The following is a 23242-nucleotide window of genomic DNA, read 5'->3' on the forward strand; positions in this document are numbered from 1 at the left end:
AAGACAGGCCAAGGCAAGCAGGGATCATACAAAGTTACAATAGACTCAAAAGAAGTACATAGAGTCTAGCCTAGACCAATAGACAGAGCAAAGGCCCAAATCTGAGAGGTGAGGCTAGGAGAATGAGTAAAGGAAAAAGAGCTATCAAGATTCTAGAGATGCCCAGGACAGAAACCTAGAAAAAGAGAATATTGCCAAAACACATATAAGCAAGGAACATAACTTGTTCAAAAGATCAATTATAAGTCCTAAAAGAAATAATGTAGGAATTTTAAAATGATTTTACAATTGAAATGAGAGCACTAGAAGAACAAATTAGAAAAAAAAGATATATGGAGGAGAGTTATAAAAAGAGAATTAACAGCCTGGCATAAGAGATATAAAACCTTAACCAAGTAGCATATTCCATGAAAACTGGATTGAACCAAATAGAAATAAATGTCTTCATGAGAAAATAAGAAAAAAAGTGAAGAAAATATGAGGGGTCCCATGTAAAAACCAGCTGACCTGGAAAACAAATCAAGGAGAGAGAATTTAAAAATGGTTGGACAACCTGAAAGTCAAGGCAAAAAAATAGCCTAGACATATTTCAATGAAAGAGAGCTTCTCACATCTATTAGAAATGAGGAGTAAGGGACAAACAGGGTTGGGAGGGAGGCAAAGTGAAAAAGAATACACCAGATATCTTTTGATAAAGAAATCACAAAAAGAAAACTCTCAGTGACATCATTGCCAAAATTCAGAGCTTTCAAGTCAAAGAAAAAACACTTTAACCTGCCAGAAAGAAAATGTTCAAGAGTTAAGGAACTATATAGTCAGGCTCACACAAAATTTAGTAATTACCATTTTAAAGAGGAGAAAAGCAAAGATTATAGTATTATAAAATGCAAAGATGTAGGCTCATAATAAAGAATAACTTACCCAGAAAAACTGAGTATAATCCTTTAGGGGGAAAATAGATCTTCAACGAATTAGAAGACTTTCAAGCATTTCTAATGAAGAGACCAGAGTTTAGGATTATTGTCATTCAGTCATGAACTACTGTTCATGACCCTATGGACTATAGAATGCCGGGCCCTTCTATCCTCTACTATTTCCTGAAGTCTGTCCCCGCTCATGGTCATCGCTTCTGTGATGCTATCTATCCATTTTGCACTCTGCTGTCCCCTTCTTCTTTTGCCTTCAATCTTTCTCAACATAAGGGTTGTTTCCAAGGAGTCTCATCTTCTCATTATGTGGTCAAGGTATTTAAGCTTCAGCTTCAACATTTGACCTTTTAATGAATCATCTGAATTAATTTATTTAAGCTGACTGATCTGATCTCCTTGCAATCCAAGGGACTCTCAAAAGCCTTCTTCAGCACCCCAATTCAAAAGCATAGATTCTTTGGTGCTCAGTTTCATTATAGTCCAGCTCTCACAGCCATACATTGCTACTGAAAAAAAAATCCATTGCTTTATCTATACAGACCTTTGTTGGCAAGGTGATATCTTTACTTTTTAGTATGCTGTCCAGATTTTTCATAGCTTTCCTTTCAAGGAGCAAGCATGCATCTTTTACTTTCATGGCTGAAGTTACTATCTGCAGTGACCTTTGAGCCCAACAATATAAAATCTGACACAACTTCTATTTTTCTTCCTCTGTTTGCTAGGAAATGTTGGAACCAGTTGTCATGATCTTTTTTTTTTAAGGTTAAGCTTCAATCAAGCTTCTATACTCTTCCTTTCACTCTCATCAAGAGGCTTCTTAATTCTCCTTCACTTTCTGCCTACCATCAGAGTGGTATCACCTACATATTTGTTTGCCAATATTTCTCCCAACAACCTTAATTCCAACTTTCCATTCATCCATCCTGGTATTTTACATAATATACTCTGCATATGTTAAATAAAAAAGTGAACAATATATAGCCTTATTGTGCTCCTTTTCAAATGTTAAACTAATCATTTGTTCCATGTTCAGTTCTAACTTGCTTCTTGACCCCTTCTTCTTCCCTACCCCCCACTCCCACCCCACGCAGGTTCCTCAGGAGACAAGTAAGATGATCTGGTACTGCCATGTCTTTGAGGACTTGCCACATTTTGTTGCCATCTACACAATCCAGGGCTTTAGTGTAGTCAGAGAAACAGAAGAGCATTTTTTTCCTGGAACTCCTTTGCTTTTTCCCATAATCCAGTGAATGTTACCAACTTGGCTGTAATTCCTCTGCCTCTTAAAAAAATAGCCAGCTCTTCTGGTAACTCTCAGTTTACATATTACAGAATCCTAACTTGCCGAATCTTAAGCATAACCTTGCTGGTGTGTGAAATGATCAAAATTATTTGGTAATTTGAACATTCTTTGGTATTGCCCTTTTTTAGGATTGGGATATAATCTTTTATCTCAATTTTTTCCAATTCAGTGGCCATGATTGAGTTTTCCAAATTTTCTGGCATTTTGAGTGCTGCACTGCCCATCTTTAGGATTTTAAATAACTCAGGTGGAATTCTATCATCTTCACTGCCTTATTGTTAGCAGTGCTTCCCACTAGATTTCATTCTCCAGGATATCTGGTTCTAGATCAGTTGACCACACCTTCATGGTTATTGGTGATGTCAAAATCTTTCTTGTATAATTCTTTTGTATATTCTAGCCACCTGTTCTTATTCTCTTCTAATTCTAAGTCCCTACCAGTTTTCTTTTATCATGCTCACTTTTTACATGACACATCCCCTTAATATCTCTAATTTTCTTGAAGAGTTCCCTTGTCTTTCCAATTCTTCTGTTTGCATTGTTCGTTTAAGAAAACTTTCTTTTCTTTCCTTGCTATTTTCTGCAATTCTGCATTCAGTTGGGGATTTCTTCCCCTTTCTTCTTTCCCTTTCTCTTTCCTTCTTTCCTCAGATATTTGTAAAGCCTCATCAGATAGCCTTTTTGCTTTCTTGTTCTTTTTTTCCTTATTTTTTGTTGCTTCCTGCACAATATTTCAAGCCTCTGTCCATAATTCTTCAGACACTCTTATCTATGAAATCTAATCCCTTAAATCTATTCATCACTTCTACTTCATATTTATAAGGAATCTTACTTAGGTCAAAACTATATGGCCTCATGGTTTTCCCTGCTTTCTTCAATTTAAATCTAAATTTTGAAATGAGAAGCTCACGATCTGATCCACAGTCAGCTCCAGGTCTTGTTTTTTAACAGACTTTATAGAGCTTTTCCACCTTTGACTGCAAAGTACATAATCCATGTGATTTCAGTATTAACTATTTGGTAATATCCATGTGTAAAGTTGCCTTTTGGTTTGTTGAAAAAAATGTTTTTGCTATGAGACCAGCAAGTTATCTTGATAAAATTGTGTTAGTCTCCGTCCTGCTTCATTTTGTGCTCCATGGCCAAACTTGCCTGTTATTCAGATTAACTTTTGATTTCCTACTTTAGCATCCCATTTAGCTTTTCACTGCCCTATGAAGAATGTGACTTCTTTAGTGTTACTTCTAGGTGTGATAGGTCTCCATGAAACTGATCAACTCTGGCTTCTTTGGCATCAGTGATGGGAGCACAAACTTGTGTTATTGTGATGTTGGATGGTTTGCCTTGGATTCAAACAGATATCATTTTGTCATATTTGGGATTATATTCCAGTATTGCTTTCTTACCCCTTTATTGATTATGAGGGCTAGTTAATTTCTTCTAAGGGATTCTTGCCCACAGTAGTATATGCAATGATCACCTGAATTAAATCCAGTCATTCCTATCCATTTAAATTCACTGATACCCAAGATGCCACTTGCTAATCTTTCTATCTCCTGTTTGACCACATCTAGTTTACCTTGGTTCATAGATCTTACATTCCAGGTTCCTATTCAGTGCTGATCTTTATAGCATCAAACTTTCCTTTCATCATCAGACACATCCACAGCTTAGCTGTCTTTCAGCTTTGGTCTAGCCTCATCATCAATTCTGGAGCTTCTTTTCATTGTCCTCTACTCTTCCCCAGTAGCATGTTGGACACATTACTGAGGAAGTTACAAGGGCTTATCTTCTGGTATCATATCTTTTATCATTTTAGTACTTTCCATGGGGTTATCTTGGCAAAGATACTAGAATGGTTTGCCATTACCTTCTCTAGTATATTACCTTTTATTAATACTCTCCACTATGACCTGTCCCTCTTGGGTAAACCTTACATGGCATTGCTAATAGTTTCATTGAGGTACACAAGCCCTTTCCCCATGACAAAGCAGTGATCCAGGAGGAAAGAGTTTATTAGAAACTTTGAAACATAACCATAAGAGTTAACTAAAATGTAAAATGTTGTACATGAAAGAGTAATCATAAGGGATTAAAAAAGGATCAAGTGTTTACATGCTAATGATGGAACGGGAATTATTGAAAAGTCACTTCAGAATCCAAAGGTCATTAGGAGGTGGCAAAAATGAGATGTGAAATGGATCTCTTTAGTGATAGGGACCCTGCTCAAGATTTACATTAGACTAGACCAGAAAATAACTACCCATAAATTTAGACAGGAAGGGTAGACAAGACAATATAAATGACAGTCAGACAGAGAGGTCTTTTGCTTATTTCCCCATAAATAATACAGTAAAGTGGCATAGAGTTCAGATGAATCTTAATCCTAGTTCAAGTGTTCACCTAGAAAAAGATAATGTCCTCCAGTTAAAACACTAAATTCTCAACCAAGCCCTTCTTTTGAATTCTGAACCACAGCACCATGCTTCTCACCATATCAGTGCTGCCGTTTGACTGATCCCTCAGAGTTCTATGGTTTCTGTCTAGTAGGTTATTCAGGTGAGAGAGATAGATAATACAGACATATATTACAAACTGATCTGTCTCTGCAGTTTTCTAGATAGTATTTCAACTTCATTGGACAATCCATTTTTCTTGCTCGTAAATCTCCCTAGGTAAAATCTACCTTGTGGAGAGTTATTGGGCTGAAAAACTCAATTTTGATCTGAGATTGTTCCATTTGGGATGCCAATAATTATGGAAGAAATGTCTGAGGATCCGTTGATTAGGTACTGCTGTAAATCATACAATCAATGATATAGAGATGGGGGGGAAATGGTTTTTTTGTTATATTTATAATGCAGGCTTCAGTGTATACAAAAGTCAGTGAGTCACAAGTATCAGTTTCAGAAATCTAATATAAGTTTTGGTTACATAAACAGGACATAACTTTTTTTTTGATGTTTCGCAGAGTCATTAGCTTCCACTTGCTTCATTTTGATTTTAAGGAAATTATTTTCTTCAGTGAGCTTTTGTACCTCTTTTCCATTTGGTGAATTCTACTTTTTAAGCAGTTATTTTCTTCAATGAATTTTTGTCCCTCTTTTTCCATTTTGTCAATTCTGTTTCTTAAGGTATCATTTTCTTCAACATTTTTCGTACCTCTTTACCAAGTTGACTCTCTTTTCCCAATTTTCTTGCATCATTATCATTTCTTTTCCTTATTTTTCCTCTACCTCTATTATTTGATTTTTAAAATCCTTTTTGAGTTCTTCCAGGAAGTCTTTTGTGTGTGTGTATATGTGTGTGTGTGTGTGTGTGTGTGTGTGTGTGTGTGTGTGTGTGTGTGTGTATAAAACCTGTGACTAATTCACATTTTTCTTTGAAACTTTGCATGCAGCTGCTTTGATTGTCTTCTGAGTTTGGGTCTTAATCTTCCCTGTCACCATAGTAATTTTCTATGGTCAGTTTCTTTGGTTGTTGTTTTCTCCTTTTCCCAGCCTTTTTCTGGGCTTAATTTTAGGGTAAAGTTGGGATCTGTTCCTGAATGGAGGTGGTACTGTCTCAAGTTTCAGTTGTTTTGTGCCACTGTTTTTCAGAGCTAGCTCTGGAGATCTGTAGGTTTTTGGTTCCTCCAAGGTAATATGATCTAAGGAGAGGTGTGGTCGCTGTTCTCCTGGCCTGTGCCAGTCTGTGAATGACCACAAGCACTTTTCTTCATCTTAGAACTATGGCCACAGCCTGTGCTCCCTTGAGGTCACAAGTACTACTAGTCATCTAGTTCATCTAGTGCACTTCTTAACTCTGGGATTGTGACTCAGAACTGTGTATTGGCAACATGATAGTGCCAGCAAAGGGTCCTCTGTAATCTCCTTCTGACCACTGTCCCACCTCCTTACTCGGATGCCAAAACTGTGGCTGTTGATGCTGAAATGCCCCCAAGGTCTGCTGCTGCCATCCTGGCATGTCCTGCTCTTCATGTCTGTGCTGGGCTCCAGGTTCATCCACTACCTCACTGAGACATACTTTCCTACTGAACTCCTAAGTTATCCTGAGCTGGAAAATTCTTTCACCGTGACCTTTGGTTGGTTCTGATGTTCCAGAATTTGATTTGAAGAGTTACTTTAAAGTTGTTTAGAGGAGAATTTGAGAAATCTCAGGGTAGGACCTGCCTTTGCTCTGCCATCTTGGTTCTGCCCTAGATAATTTTAAAAACATTTTAATATTTACAAAGTTTTCATTGTGCTGATCATCCTACTCCTTAACCATCTATTGCATCAAACTAGTTTTAAGAAAACAGGAGCATAGTAATTCTCTAAATTTCTTCATAGACATAAAAATCTCAAAAGGTGATGAAATATAATTATCAATTTTTTCCTAGGCCCTTATTGTGTAAACTAGTGATATTTTTGGAGGTCTATGATAACATCTAAAGTCTGAGACTTGGATATGTTGACTGACAAGAAGGAAGAGTGTATTTCACTTCTCACTGAGTAAGATAAACTGCTTGTTTATGTAAAGTAAGGTAGCTGCTGCCTGAAGTTCATTTTCATTACAGTGTTGAAAACAGAGGCAAAATGTCATTGAAGGGGTTGGCAAAAACATTGGAGTCATAAAATACTAGATTCAAAACCTGATTTGGAATATGTAGCATCACAAACAATGACTCAATCAATAAGAATTCATTAAGAGCCTATGCTACGCCAAGTTCTGTGCCAGGCTTTGGCAAATACAAAGACAAAAATGAAAAAGTTCATGCCCTCCAGTGACTCCCTTCTCTGAGCTTCAAGTAAAGTAAAGGAAGTCATTTGTAAAGTAGGGAAGATATTATGTGGGAGATTGTCAATTCAACATAGTGGAAAAACTTCCTAAAATCAGAGCTGTTCAGAAGTAGCAATGCTTGGAGGCAGGAAGTTTTCCACCCACCATGGAAGACCTTCCAGCAGGAGTGGATGATCATTAGATCCCTTCTGAGATTCTTTCCAATGCTGAGCTTCTATGACACATGATATTTCTATGATATGCTACATGAAGCTGCTTAGAGGAGACTCTGTGAATTTTAAATTACCATAGAAATGTGGGTTGGTGTTATTTTCAGTTTTACTTTGTAAGTTTCAAATGGCATAAATCATTACACAGGTCATCAACAAGCACTTATTAAGCTCAGACTAGGTACTGTGCTAAGGGCTAGGGATTCAAAGAAAGGAAAAAAAAAATAGCCCTTCTCAAGAAGCTCACAATCTAATGGAGTAGAAAGTATGCAAACCATGTACAAACAAGATATTATTGGAGGAGGGGGGCAGAGCCAAGATGGCGGAGTAGAAAGACACACATACGCAGGGTCTCCCCACACAGCCCATAAAATACCTATAAAGAGGGACTCTCAACAAATTCTGGAGCAACAGAAGTGGAGAACAACAGAGAGGAGGAAATTTCCAGCCCAGGGTGACCTGAAAGGCAACAGGAAACATCAGTTGCACTGGATGTGGAGCAGAGCGTGGAGCCCACCCCAGCCTTGGCCACATAGCGATGCGCCACTCTGGGAGGAGGACACCTTGGGGGAGGAATTTCCAGTCGCAGCAGCAGCAGCAGCGGGTCCTCAGATCCCTCAACCCACAGGTGCCAAAGGTCAGTGATGGGTTTTTTCAGCTGGCCAGGAAGGGAGAAGGGCCTTCCCATAGCTCTGGCCTCAGGCAGCAGTCTGCAGAGGCCACATTGGCAGGTGGCAGCAGTTCTCATGGCAGCCCCAACGGCAGCCAGCATATATTGTTGGATCGTAAAACCCCTGGGGGCACTGAGGAGCTGAGTCTTACCCTGTGTAAAGGCCCTGAGGGAGCTGATCTTTGTCTTGTGCTGAATGTCAGCCCTACCCATCCAGCTTATCTGAAAATCAGCCTCCAGCACTGACTTGTCAGAACTGGAGGCCAGGTGGCTGTGGAAAGGTAACTGCTAAGATTCTGGACACAAAAATCTCTCCCTGCTTCCAAATCAGTGTACACGCTGGATTGTGCCACCTTGGAGGAACTGAGATCTTACAGATTCCCAGAGTATACCCTACTCTTGACAAAGGACCCAAAAGTCAAGTAACTGATTGGGAAAATGCCCAAAAAAGGGAAAAAAATAAGACTATAGAAGGTTACTTTCTTGGTGAACATATATCTTCTCCCATCCTTTTGGATGAGGAAGAACAATGCTTACCATCAGAGAAAGACACAAAAGTCAAGGCTTCTGTATCCCAAACATCCAAAATAAATATTCAATCATCTCAGCCCATTGAAGAGCTCAAAAAGGATTTTGAAAATCAAGTAAGAGAGGTGGAGGAAAAACTGGGAAGAGAAATGAGAGAGATGCATGAAAAGCAGGTCAAGATATTATTGGAGAAGCTGATAAGGATTTAAGTTGAATTTTTCATACTTTCAGATTTCCCTAGATACTATCCTTATTCAAGAGAACTGGAAATAGAATGTTATTCCACAATTATAAGGAGTAATTTTAATACCATACCTTTGGATATCCAAATATTTTCATCATGTTTATATTTGTTATTGAGGTCTGATATCTTCTCTGGGTGGCTTTGCATAGATGAAGTGAAAAATGTAGGATTGGGAGAGGGTCACCTTATTTTTTAGCTAATAGAACACTGCTGCTCACATCTTTAATCATAAAGAGTTTTCACATTTTCTCTAGATGATTCTGGGTTCTAAGAATAGTAGCTTGTAATTATGAGAGGCAGCATGGTTTAATAGATTGGGCCCTGAAATCAGAGAAATCCAGGATGAAGTATCATCTTTGATACATATTGACTGTGTGATCCTGGGTAAATCACTAGTCAAGGCCCTAGGCAACTCTAAGAATATAAGCTGCAGACCAGTTTTGACCAGTATTCTTCATCAAAGAGAATTCCCTACACTAATGAAATCAAAGATTTGCACCAACCCCTACTCTCAAAAAAAAGGAAAAAAGTAGATATGCTAGAGTATGACTTGAGCCAGTGATACAAAAATATTTTGAATTAAGAATATATTAAATATTTCTTAGTAAAACATGTAGTTCTGATCACATTTTATGGTAGTTGTTATTGAGTCCAGTCATGTCTAACCCTTTGTGACCTCATTTAGGGTTTTCTTGGCAAAGGTATTAGAGTGGTTTGCCGTTTTTCTCTCTAGTGGATCCATATTGTCAGGCAATAAGTTAAGTGACTTTCCAAGAGTCACACAGCTAAGAAATATATGAGACTGGATTTGAACTCAGGTCTTCTTGACTCTAGACCCAGCAAACTATCTGCTGCCTCACACATAACCTCACCCTTAAGAGAGAGAACGTATTGGAACTTTATCTAGGTGAGAAGATCTTCCATCACGAATTTGTCTATGATTACTGTGGATGTATATTTGTTTCCTGTCTAGGGTCTGGGCATACTGGCTATGAAACTTTAGTGCAGTAAACCATAGAGGGGTAAGAATAATACATCTTTTTTTCCTTGATCTCTTTCTTGGAATATACACAGTAAGAACCTTCTTGAATCCAAAAGGAAGATTCTTGCATAGATGTACAAGATCTTGTTGTTCATTTCCCTTGGTATTTAGCCTTTCTTATTTATTTATCTCCCTCATATGTTTTGGATACAACAAGGCACATATTAGCTAGATCAGTATTGTAATGAAATCTTTCTTCCCAGCATTTACTTTATATTTTTGTAATGTAAAAACAGACCTCCTTTGTTGGCAGTGTTGAAATGCCACGTGTTAGAAGGAAGGAAGGAGAAAGAGTTTGGAATAAATATCTCTGTGCTAATTGGGAGACAGTAAGTCTAGTTAGACTTCCATTCTGTATTCTTCATAAAGTCTGTGTTATGAAGTCAGATTTTCACCTTGAACTCTGGAAGGGAAATTCATCTTTAAATAAATCCATTTATGGTACAGGCACAATAAGCTACAAGCTGTTAACTTCTTTAAGCCCTGGAAAAGCCCAGCTCCTTAACTCTTAGAGAGGAAATATTCCTTCTAGCAACCACTGGTGCCCGTAAAATAAATCACCAAAAAAACCAGTGTAGGTTTGAATGCTGGGGATTATATGGGTAATCATATGAGTCTCTATTAACCTTGGACTCTCAGAACTGGAGAAATCAAATACTCCATGTTCTATATAAAATATTTGATTTATCTTCATAGGGTTGGCCTTAAACTTGTCAAGTTCATAAATTTTTTTAATTGTATGCCAATCTATTCTTTGCTTATACCCTCCCCCCTCCATCCCTTCTTTGGCACCTTTCCTTATGATCATTCTTCTAATTCTCTCCCCTGCCTGCTCTCTTGAATGGTATGGCATGGCCTCATGTCAATTTTAGTGTTATTTTAATTTCAAGTCTTTTTTTTTTAATATTGTGAAAAGAAAGGAGTTGTCTCCAGTTAGGTGTGAATGAATAGACAGAAAGGACAGCAGAAAGGGCTAACTAACCTTTCATGCAAAGAGCATGACTAGATTTGTCCACTCCCTAATTTATCCCCAAAGAGCCCTAATGAGGTAGACTGTGAGCTTTTCTATGCCCTACACTGCTACAACATCTCTGTTTCTCAGATATACTCCTTAAATTTACCAGAAAAATATAGTATTGACCTTGGATAATCTTGGTTCAAATTCTGACTGCTACTTTGGATTTATAATTTCACAGAACTAGAAGGGACCTTAGAAGACACCTGATCTAATCCAACCTGTGATTTTGTAGGTGAGCAAACTGATGCTCAGGGAGGATGTGCTCAAAATGTAGAGGAAAAAGCACTTAAAATTCTATATACCAACACATTGCCTATATCATAAATATATATAAACTATACATGAATGTATATAGTGCATTAGTACTATATACATATCAGGTATTATTATTTTCATAGTGTTTTAAGTTTTGCAAGACATTTTCCTCATAATACTCTGTGACTGAGGTAATGCATGTATTATTATTGACCATTTATAGATAGAGATATAAATTTAAAGAAGTTAAGTGAATTATTATTAGGTGCCGTGAAGTTAGTAGTGGAAGTAAAATTTGAACTGAGTTTCATTCTGCTAGGTCTAGCACTTTTCCACTATTTGCTGCTCTCTTAAATAGTCACTAGATTATTTCTTCACAAGAGTCACAAGGTCCTACAGGTAGTAGAGTGGACAACCTATGTGATATGATATGCAGGTCAGAAGGAAAGTTTTTTACTCACAAATCTGTCATAGAAGCCTGATGTTCATCCATTCCTTTGGAGTTAGATATTTTCATCTCTCTCCTTTTTCTCACTTGAAATATATCCTTTCTGTATCCCAAGAATATTATTTATTAGCATGCCTTAATATCAATTAATTTATCAGCTACTTTTGAAACCCAAGATAGTTGAGATCAGAGTTAATAGAAAGCACCATTGTGTACTGGGAAAGAGCAGTTAAAGGGTTTATTTGCCTCAGTTTTGCTATGTATCACCAAGGCAATATTCACAGCACTGGCAGTAGCTATGAATATACCAGCGTAGCTCTCAGTCGCAAAATATAAAAGACTCTCCATATAGAAGACAGAAGAAAAACATTTATTTAAACACCAGAAAGCCAAATCCCAGAATCAGAAAGCAAAATCCATCACAGTGACCAAGAAGTTAATAACCATGATCACAGCAGGGGGCAAAGCCATTCTCAAGCCTCCCCTCCCCCAGCCAAGGCTTTCTCAATTATCAACTGTCACAATGTGTCAGTCTCAAACCTCCCCTCCCCCAGTCAGGGCCTTCTCAACTATCAACTGTTACAATGTGTCAATCTCAAACCTCCCCTGCCCCAGCCAAGGCCTTCTCAATTATCAACTGTTACAATGTGTCAATCTCAAACCTCCCCTCCCCCAGTCAGGGCCTTCTCAACTATCAACTGTTACAATGTGTCAGTCTCAAACCTCCCCTGCCCCAGCCAAGGCCTTCTCAATTATCAACTGTTACAATGTGTCAATCTCAAACCTCCCCTCCCCCAGCCAAGGCCTTCTCAATTATCAACTGTTACAATGCGTCAGTTGGCCTGTGTTCTTTCCTCTCTGACCTGACCCCATTCACTCACTTCCTCCTGGTTCACTCTACCCTTCCTCTTCCTGTTCTGCCTCTTCAGCAAGCTCCTCCTACCACATGTGACCCAGGCTTCCAAGGGATTTAAGCAGATCATATAGGCCTATTAATTAATGAGAAAGATATTTCCATTTTAAATTACTATTACATGCTGTATGAACTTGAGCAAGTTACTTTAGGTCTGTCATCCTCAACCTCCTCATTCTCTAAATGAGGGCATAGCGTTAGATGACCTCTAAAGTGCCTCGTGCTTTTAAATCCTATGAGCTTTAGGAACCCAGACTTCAGAGACATTAGAGAAAGATGGCCTTGTTAGGAATTTGTGTTTATTTAGCTTTGTAAAATTTGTATTGTGAAAAGAGGTCAGAACGTAAAGACAAAGAAAATCGTAATTTTAGTTACAAACCATCTGTGAGGTTAAGGAAGATTCCCAGTTTATGAAGGCTCCAATTTGGTTAATATCAGGAGAAAAAATTATAATGCTAAATACAAATTTGAAAATTCAGGAGTTGTTCAAGTTAGCAAGATAAAATTGGTTATTTTGCTCAGCATTGCATATTATGTCTACTTGTTCATTTGGAAGATCTTAACCTGGGGCTTTTAAAGGCACACAGATTCGTGTTAATAAAATGTTTTTTTAAAAAAACCTGAATTTTGCATAATATTCATATCTTCTTACCAGCATGTTAGTACTGACATATATTTGCTGATGCGTATTATGAGAAGCAAGAATATTATAAATACAGAGGTAGCAAACTATAGATTAACAGTAATGAAAATGTAAAAGTTTTCTGTCTTTGTCATGATGTTCTGAGGTCATGTTTCTCAAAATATGACCAAGAATGATGGATAGGTAGAAAATAAAGGAAAATTATTAATTTCAGTCTCACAGAAGGAAGGAAGGAAGGAGGAGGAAGGAGGGAAGAAAGGAGAAAAGCAAGGAAAGAAAGAAGGAATGAAAGAAAGAGAAAAGAAAAAAGAAAGGAGGGAGGAAGGGAGAAAGGGAGGAAAGAAAAGATAAGGTAAAATATTGTGTATGACTTTGCTATCTATACTTACTGAGATGGAACAGGATCCAAGTTACAAAGAAATTCCCTACAGATGATAAGGTGCCTACAGTTCCTTGTGTTTGTGGATAATATCAAGCTTCACAGCATTGCAGAACCTCTTGGAAAAGATCCACAACCAATCAAAAATATTTGGCCAATCATCTACAAAGAAACTACCAAATGGATGAAGAATGTCCATTTTCCAGACTTTGAAAAGTTGTTTAGTTATAATGTACCTATGTACATGTTAATCAATAGATATATCTGGAGCATAGTATAAATGAATAATTAGATGGGTCCAGAATTAATTAAAAGGAGAGTGCTGGATTGCCTTTAGGAAACTGCAAAGCTCTTTTAATAACTCACAAATTTTTTAATACTGATTTTTTCAAAGGCTCATATTTTTAATATTCTGCTTGTACTGTTTAGCTCTGTGACATGGAACACAATAATCTCCAAACAATTAAAAATAAATATCACACAAAACATAATGGAGTGGTTTGTGATGAATGTGGACTGGCCACTTCCAAAAGGGAACTTTCAAGAACAGGAATAAAGGAAGTCCTCAGGGAATGATGATATGATGTCAATTGCATGCTCGAAAAAGAAGATGGGGTGATCACGTGAAAATGACAAAGGGTATCCTATGATGGTATACATGCTCTAGCAATATTCATATAATGTCATGAAAAAGTAAGAAAAGCCTCTAGCACTTTGGGTAGACTATAAGTTTTAAAACTTTTTCCAGTCACGACCTCTGACCCCATATGGGGGGGTCATGACCCACACACCACCTATAAGGAATTTATGAGAGGATATGGACAAGAGTCACACAAAGGACAGGCTAGATTGTCAGAGGCAATGTCTAAAATGTCTAATGTCTAAATGCCTAAAATGATGAGATCACAGATACATTTAAGAATTTGAGTATTTAATTTTTGCTTTTTTTCATCTCTTCGTTAATTTTTAATCATATCTGACTCTTCATGACCCCGCTTGGATTTTTTTTGGCAAAGATACTAGAGTGATTTGCCATTTCCTTCTCTAGCTTATTTTACAGATGAGGAAACTGAGGCAAAAAGAGCTAAGTGACTTGCCCAGGGTCACACAGTTAGTAAATGTTTGTGGCCAGATTTGAACTCAAGAAGATGAGTCCTGCTAATTACAGGCCTAGCACTTTATCCACTGTGCCACCTATTTTATTAACTTATTCTTTAGTTTTGAATAATTACTTATTATGTGGCCTCAGGCACTGTACTAAGTATTATAGATACAAAGAAGGACTAAAATATTTCTTGCACTATAGAAACTTACATTCTAATGAAGGAGACAGCATAAATAATTAAGGATTTATAAGATATATATGAAGTAAATGGAAATAATATAGATTTGAATTCTTTTCTCTAGGAATGTTGGTATCAACATGTTCTTGGTGACTTGTCAGAGGAGATGAGATTCTATATCTAGCAGTACAAATCCATACAGATGTTTCATTAAGATTGTTATTTTGTTAAAATAATTCCTATGAAATTTCTATTGAGAGAAACATAACCAATTGACTTCAGAGGTGAAAATGGGAAAAAATGGTTTGAAATTACAGGGACAAAATAAGAAAGGATATACTGGGAAAAATTCTGTAATAATGTGAGCTAATAAAAAAATGTAATTGACTTCATGATGCAGTGAATTTCCTATCACTAGAAATTCTGAAGCAAATAATTAATGAAGATTGAAGCGTGTTGTAGGAGTGATTTATCTGTTCTAAAGAGAAGTCAAACTAGATGTTCTCTGAGGTTTCTTCTATCTCTAGGTTATTGGGAGAAGTAGTATGATATAGTGGAAAGAGTATTGGACTTAAAATCAGGAGAGCTGAATTTTGAACCCAACTGTGACACAACTCTTTTTTTTTTATTATTTTGTAATGTTTAACAATCACTGCCATACAATTGCGATTTTATCCCTCCCCACCTACTCCCCACTAACCCCTCCCTCCCCACGACTGCATACAATTCTGTATAGATTCTACATATACTTTCCTATTGAGTATATTTTCACTATAGTCATGCTATGTAGTCAGACTATGATAAATGAAAGAAATCGTATAACAAATCAGAACATGATACACAAATACATACACATACACAAACATGATCTGCTACAATATGTGAGTGACTTCCATATTTCTCTCTCTGAGTGTGGCAGGCATTTTGCCTTAAGATCCTCCATTGGGATTTTTTTTTTTTTTGGTAAGAAGTTCTTGTGTTATTACAAAAATCTAAGTCTACCAGAAAAAACTCTCACACACTGTGGTTGTTGCTGTGCATAAAGTTCTCCTGGTTCTGCTCCTTTCACTCAGCATCAGGTCATATAAGTCCTTCCAGGCCTCTCTGAAGTCTTCTTGTTCATCATTTCTTATGGCACAATAGTACTCCATTACATTCATATACCATAATTTATTCAGCCATTCCCCAATTGATGGACATCCCCTTGACTTCCAGTTTTTGGCAACTACATAGAGTGCTGCTATAAATATTTTTGTACATGTGGGACCCTTTCCCATTTTTATGATCTCTTGGGGATATAGTCCTAGTAGCGATATTGCTGGGTCAAAGGGTATGCACATTTTTGTAGCTCTTTGGGCATAGTTCCAAATTGCTCTCCAGAATGGTTGGATGCGCTCGCAGCTCCACCAACAATGAATTAGTGTTCCAACTTTCCCACATCCTCTCCAGCATTTATCATTTTCTTGTTCTGTCATGTTTGCCAATCTTGTAGGTGTGATGTGGTACCTCAGAGTTGTTTTGATTTGCATCTCTCTAACCAATAGTGATTTAGAGCATTTTTTCATATGATTATAGATAGCTTTAATTTCTTCCTCTGAAAATTGCCTGTTCATATCCTTTGACCATTTATCAATTGGGGAGACACAACTCTTGCTATGTGATTGTAGTGAAACCACTTTATCTGTTCTCCAGTTTTCTCATCTGTAAGAAGAGTATAGTATTTATATTATCTATTTCACAGAATTGTTGTGAGGAAAATTTTTTTGTATCAAAGTACTCTATAGATATAAACGGTTAATAATCTTTGGGATCTACTCTTCCATTCTTAAAATGTTTTAATATCAGATCATTGCTATTTTTTTGTGAAGATTGTCTTTCATTTTTTCCTTCATCATTTGCTCCATCAGGGCTTACTCTATTTTCTTTTGAAATTGTACATACTTTGATTACCAGGTTAGTAAATCAAAGAAAAACACAAACTACACTTTATTTAAAAAAAAACAAAACCAACCCATAACTCTCCAAGCTGGAAAATTGTATGATGATTATTTCTTTAATACTGACTATTGGTTCTATATTTTTCTCAGGAAAATAAAAACTCAAGTGGAAAATTAAAGGTTGTTTTCTTGTTGCAGTGATATTCAACACTGAATGAAAAACTCTGCCTTGTGGACAATTAAAGAGTAGCTCTGTGTTTCCACTGCTGAATGTTGGTCTATCCTATTTAGTTATTTCTCATAAAAATTCAAGAATGTGTTCCTAACTGCAAAAAACAAAGTGGCAAGGAAGGATATTTTCAAAGTTTTGAATGTTCATAGGCATCACTGAGTACTGGCAGTACTCTGCCATGTCCAAGAGCTCTTTTGGATTTCTAAATAAAGGCAGATTTTGTTCTTATGCTTCCAGTCTTACTGTCAAGGTAGCATGGGAAAGCCTACCCTTTAACTTCTTCCAGACATAACTTATGGTGACTTTAAGGGACCAGTGGTAAAAATGATTTCAGAAACAGATCTATGAACATTGATGATTTGTTTGTTAGATATTAGGTAGGATAGTATTACAAGACTTTCCTTGGAATTTTTCCATCCAAGCTCACTCCATCAAAACTCCTCTCTGTTCAAATGACCACCCAAACATTAACTCTAAAAGCCAATATGCATAAGATCACAAGATCTGTAGCTGAATGGAACCTTAGAGGTCATGGGGTGCACCCTTTTTGTTTTACAAATGAAGAAACTAAGGTCTAAGAAGACTAACATGACTTGCTGAAAGTCTGTGACAGAGATAGAATTCAGAACCAGGCCTTCTTTTTCATTGGCATTCCTTTTCTATATTCCATTACTGAAGGTTAAAATGAAAAGTAAGGGTCCAACCAAAAAACAAATCATCATTTGTTTGAAGGTGGTAGTCATTTTTTGTTCACATGAATTCGGGAAACCTAGGTTGTAATTGCAGATCTTCCTCATCTTAGCTGTTTCATCTTATGCACTCCCTTTTCTACTCCGGGTCTCAGTTCCCTTGTCTGTGGAATGAGGGAACTGGATTAGATCAGAAATTCTTAATGTGAGGTGAACAAAATTCTAAAGAAGCCCAAGGATGGATTTCTGGAGGTTCTGTAAATTTGGATGGGAAAATTTTTTGATAACTGTAAAAGAACCTGATATTATTTTGATAACTTCAATATAAATAGTTTTATGCACTTAAAAATATCATTCTGAGAAAGGATTCATAGACGGATAAAGCATCCATGACACAGAAAAGGTTAAGAAATTCTGAACTTCAAGGTCTCTTTCAGCTCTAGATTTATGATCCTATGAAGTCTTAAGCACAATAAAACACTTGATGCTCTAATGTAGCCACAAGACCTATAGGATAGATATTCTTTAATATGTAATAGACTATCTTCAAAGTTCTCACACAGCTATGATATTTTCTTTAGGAATGCTTTTCATCAGAAATCTTTTCTGTTTCATTAGATGTTCATTCTCCCCTCAAGCTCTGTAGTTTTACTGGATAAGTTATACTTGGTTATGTTGGGTATGTTTTCTTTGCTGTAAGCCTGTATCCTTTGCTGTCTGTAATGTTATGTTTCAAACTCTCTACACTTTTACAGCAATGGCTGCTAAACTATGTCTTATCCTGACTATGACTGTGTGGTATTTGAATTCTTGCTTTTCAGGTGCTTGAAGTATTTTTTAATTTGACCTAGAAGTTCTGGATTGGTTACAGTGATCTTGAGGTTTCTTTTAGGAGGTGACTAGTGCATTCCTTCTTTACCCTATGTTTCTAGGGGATCTGGACACTTTTTTTCTTTTTTTTGGCATGGCTTTCAGTAATTCTTAATTTTTTTCTTTTTTGACCTGTTTTCCAGGTCAATTATTTTTAATATGAGATGCTTTGCATTTTCTTCAACTTTTTTTGACCTTATGATTCTGTTTTAATATTTTGGAATATCTCATGAAGTCATTGGCTTAACTTGGTCCATTTGAATTTTCTAGGAATTTGTTGCTTGAGCACACTTTTGTAACTCTTATACCAAACTACTAATTCCCTTTCCAGTTCTTTCTTCCATAACTCATTTTTTTCCTTTAGTGCTCTCAATTCCATTTATAAAACCCTTTAAAAACTCTTGCTTCCTGGGAGCCCCTGCCCAGCCTAGTCCAAGCCTGTAGCCTAACAGGGCCCTCCACCCCCTCACCCTCAGCCCTGTCCTCCTCTCCCGGACTACTGCTGGAGACGTAAAAGCTCTTGTATGCAACAAAAAAAATGGCCTCCAATAAAACTACATTGCAAAAGATGGGAAAGAAACACAATGGCAAGAGTGAGAAAGTGGAGGAAGTGGAATCTGAGGAGTTTGTGGTGGAGAAGTTGTTGGACCTGCAAGTAGTGAATGGGAAAGTGGAATATTTCTTAAAATGAAAAGACTTTACAGATGCCAACAACACATGGGAACCCGAGGAAAATTGGGATTGTCCAGAGTTAACTGAAGTGTTTCTGAATTCTCAGAAGGCTGGTAAAGAAAAAGATGGAGCCAAGAGAAAGTCTTTGTCTGACAGCGAGTCAGATGATAGCAAGTCCAAGAAGAAGCGCGAGTCTTCTGACAAGCCTTTGCTCAGGGCCCCAGAGAGTGCTACTGACAGCAATGGAAAGCTGTGTTTCTCATGAAGTGGAAAGATTCCAATGAGGATGACTTGGTGCTGGCCAAAGAAGCAAACTTGAAATGTCCTCAGATGGTCATCACCTTTTAAGAGGAGTGACTGACCTGGCATTCCTGTTCTGAAGATGAAGCACAATAATCATTTATGTTGCTTTAAAAACTGCTTTCCCCTGCTCTGAACTCAGCCAGATCCTGACCTGAGTTTGGGTGTAAGCTGTAGTGGATTGCTGCTAGACTCAACCACTATCATTCAGCTTGAAGACTTGGCTGGTGCAGAATGATAGAATTGCAGCTCACTCTTGGTCTGTGATTTCTGTCCTCCTTCTGTCTTCTTCAGGTTTCAGACTTGGTTGGAAGCTGAAACTGAGAACCTGCTCTACTCTTGGGAACTGAGAAACGCAACTGCTACTTGCTTCAGAACTTGTTTCTTGATAGGTACACAGCCCACAAGTGGACACTCCTTACCATGGAACAGCTTCCCCAGGTGTGGTTCTTCTTCTCAGTTGGCCAGGGATCTGTGACTTGGAACTGGATAGTGGGTGATACCCTGTGCTCAGTGATGCAGTGTGTGACTGGGACCTCCACTTATCCCAGTTCACAGCCTCTTTCTGGTCTCTAACTCCAGGTCTTCCACTCAGTCCCTAGTGTATTCAAACCTCTCAGTCCATCTCCCTATGAAAAATTATTCACAGTGACTTTTTCTTGAATTTCTCCAGCAGGAATCACTCTTTGTTTTTTCTAAATCTATTTGCAGAACAGTTGATTTTGGGGAGGGGGAGTGTTTGGGGGAAATCTGTTGTCTTCTCCTTGTTCCATAGCATTTAACTTTCTTGAGTCTTCTGAAGCCCTAACTTGGCTGTAAGGAATGGAAAAATGGAAAGTGACAAAAAAAATCATAGCACAACTTTTATTTTTCAAATTCAAGATTCGTGTTCAGTCCATTGTTTTACCATTATTATATTTTCCTCCATTGTTTGAACTATCTTATTTCTTGCCTTTAAAAGTTCTCAAATAGAACTTATTATGTATTTCTCACTTTTTTTTATTTGGATTCACCTTGCCTTTAGAGGCAGCTGGTAGGACAGTAAATAGAGTGCCAGATGCTGAGTCAGGAAGACCTGAGTTCAAATATGACTTTAGACATTTACTTGCTGTGTGACACTAAGTCACTTAACTCCTGTTTCCCTTAGTTTCTCCAAATGTAAAATAGGGATGATAATAGCACCTACCTCTCAGTATTGTGAGTATTTGGTATTTGCAAGAAAGCATGTAGCACAGTACCTAGCACATAGTAAGCACTACAGAAATGCTTATTCTCATCCTTTACTCACCATATAAGCTCTTAAAGGACTATACAAATTCTTAGTCTTCGCCCACATCTTCTACAATGCCTAACAGCACATTCGCTCGGAGCAGAAACTCACAGGTAGTGATTGAGTGATTAATCTTGGAAAGTAAGGGAGCAGAGAAACTAAATAAATGGGGTTCTATAAGTGTTTCATAAAAGGGAGGTAAGGAAAATCATGGACTAACCAGAAAATTCTATCCACAAATCTGATTATAAGAAACCATGTTTGGGACCAGCTCCATGACAAAGTTAGTGAAGCAGCTTCCAAAGTTTACATATAATTGGTGTTGGCACATATCAAGATTCATCTCTTCCTTTTATTTCTGTTAATCTGAAAAGACATCAAGCACTTCAATTTAAGGTCAAGTAACTTGAATGAGATCTTTTCAAAAATCAATTTTCTGTCTGCCATTAGAAGTCCTCTAACATCATACCTTCAATATTATGTCATTTAGATAACATCTAGACTGTATAGTCTTTTCACCTCTCCTTAGTGAGATCAAATAGTCAAAGCTATTAATTCTTTGTATGTAAAACATTTCTAAATACTTTAAGATGAAAATTATCACTGAATGCTGTCTGGCATTCTTTCAAATAAATTGACAACACGTGATGACTCTAGGATCTTGTTTTTGACATGTATCAGATACTGTCTTGAGTATATAGATCTTATGAATGTCCTAGAGAGATGTATACTTCGTTAATAGATACTATCTTAATGATCACACCATTTTTGCCTCTACTTCTTGGCCTGGTTTCAATTCCAGGGAATAAGATGCCTCTTCTGCTTCTAAACTCACAGTATGCTGCTAACTCAAGCCTTGATTAACACCACCTCCCTCAATCTTCTCTCCCCTCTTGATTAGAGGCCTGGCGGGTGCACCAAACTCCTTCCAATGTTTGCCTTTATAGAGAGCAGAATCTAGACTTTCAACTCACTCCACTTTGCATCTGCTTTTTTTCCTAGTTTCATCTCCACAGAACAAGGTGCTTCTGCTCTGGGTGAATGAATCTGGTGTGCCCCCTCCCTGCTCCACTTTCCTTGCTCTTTTTATGTGTTGTCTCCCACTTTAGATTGTAAGCTTCTTGAGGGTAAGGACTGCTTCTTTTTATTAATTGTATCCCAGTGCTTAGCATAGTGCCTGGCACATAGTAGGTGCTTAGTAAATGTTAATTGGATTGGACTAGACCTTGGATGGGATTGAGATGATCTTGGGTTCCAGTTGTTAAAAAGTACTGGACACAAAATGAAAAGAAAATGTAAAGAAGAAACAGAACTGATCATCTCTAAGCTGTAGGAGTAACTGACTTTGCCTTAAAACTAAAGGTGACGTTCAGTAAAGGTGCCAAGAAGCTGCTTTTAATCTCAAGGTAATGGGAAAGATACAGGAGAGAGAAATCCCAGGGACTTCTGGATCTAGCAATGACGTCTCCCACTGTTGCCTGCTTCAACGTTGCCTTTCATAAAGTAAAAAGTTTCTACAACAGGCATTTCTTTTAACTTTTTTTATTTTATCTTTTAGGTAGACAAAAAAATAATTCGAACTGAAATAGGAGTCCTTCTTCGCCTTTCACATCCAAACATCGTAAGTGATTTTACACCCTTGTAACTTGTTTCCAAAGCCTCAGTATAGATTTGTCTTGCCCCTTTTGTTAATGAAGGGGCATGAGCATATTTGTGGCAAGCCTAATCCAGCTATTTTTTTCTTTTGACCACATTTATAACTGATACAAAACTGGTAGCTGAAACAGGCTTATAGTAATTTATGGTGGTAAATATGACTCAAACTACCAGATCAGCAACACTCCTATTCATTTCAAGCACAGATTTCATGCCTTAAATTGGTTATCCGAGATGCAACATGCTGCCATCTAATCACTGAGTGTTTCGTGAGTGTTTTTTTTTCTTCCAGGAACCACCCTATTTCTCTAGGTTCATAGATCCTGAAAACCTGAACATACACCCTTGTCTTCCCCACATGTTCTTTATACTCTTTTAAAATTAGAAATCTTCAATTATATTGAAAATTTTAACTTCCAAAATACCTAGAAAAATCATTCCTAACTTCAGATTGAATGCTGAACAATTAAAGCAATCAGTCAGTCAGTGCACCACAGACAAAAATTAAAAACAAAAACCAACTCATCCATTTGAAAGATCCACATTTTGGGGATGATATAATGGAATGAGCAGTAGACTGAGAATAAAAGAACATGAGTTCTAGGTCTAGATCTGCTCCTAACTAGCCGTGTGATTTGTGGCATATCATTTATCTATAAAATAAGTGGGTTAGATTAAATTACTTTTGAGATCTATTTCTATTTCTAACACACTATAGTTTTATGACTATATTTAGTGTACAGATGCTGTGTACACAATAAAATGCTCTATCAATGTGGGTGAATATAATTATTGTTATCTTTATAATATTTTTTTCCCACTGGATTTAAGATAGAAATTACTCTGGGACAAGTAGCTATCTTTCTATCATTTCATTATACTCATTCTTTCTATAGCCTATTATAATGGTAGATGAAGGAAATTAAATTAATACTACTTAATTCTATATTGCATTGATTTTATATTGTAA

General features: G+C 37.2%; 1 protein-coding gene and 1 pseudogene across 2 annotated transcripts in view; both read left to right on the forward strand.

The window, feature by feature from the left end:
* CAMK4 (calcium/calmodulin dependent protein kinase IV) overlaps positions 1 to 23242 on the forward strand; it is a 220202-nt gene that overhangs the window by 57423 nt on the left and 139537 nt on the right. Inside the window, exons 1-2 of one of the 2 annotated variants that reach the window (XM_072597183.1) lie at positions 13309 to 13336; positions 22175 to 22237. Coding sequence is in view for 1 of the 2 variants with exons in the window: in XM_072597182.1 (XP_072453283.1) it covers positions 22175 to 22237 (63 nt within the window). In the remaining variant the exon portion in view is untranslated. Of the gene's footprint in view, positions 1 to 13308; positions 13337 to 22174; positions 22238 to 23242 lie in introns of those variants that run through there. The other variant, XM_072597182.1, reaches the window with a different exon arrangement.
* Positions 18565 to 22237, forward strand: LOC140496864 (chromobox protein homolog 3 pseudogene; annotated as a pseudogene).

This window comes from Notamacropus eugenii, chromosome 3, assembly GCF_028372415.1.
Source record: "Notamacropus eugenii isolate mMacEug1 chromosome 3, mMacEug1.pri_v2, whole genome shotgun sequence".
In the NCBI taxonomy this organism is placed as follows: domain Eukaryota; kingdom Metazoa; phylum Chordata; class Mammalia; order Diprotodontia; family Macropodidae; genus Notamacropus; species Notamacropus eugenii.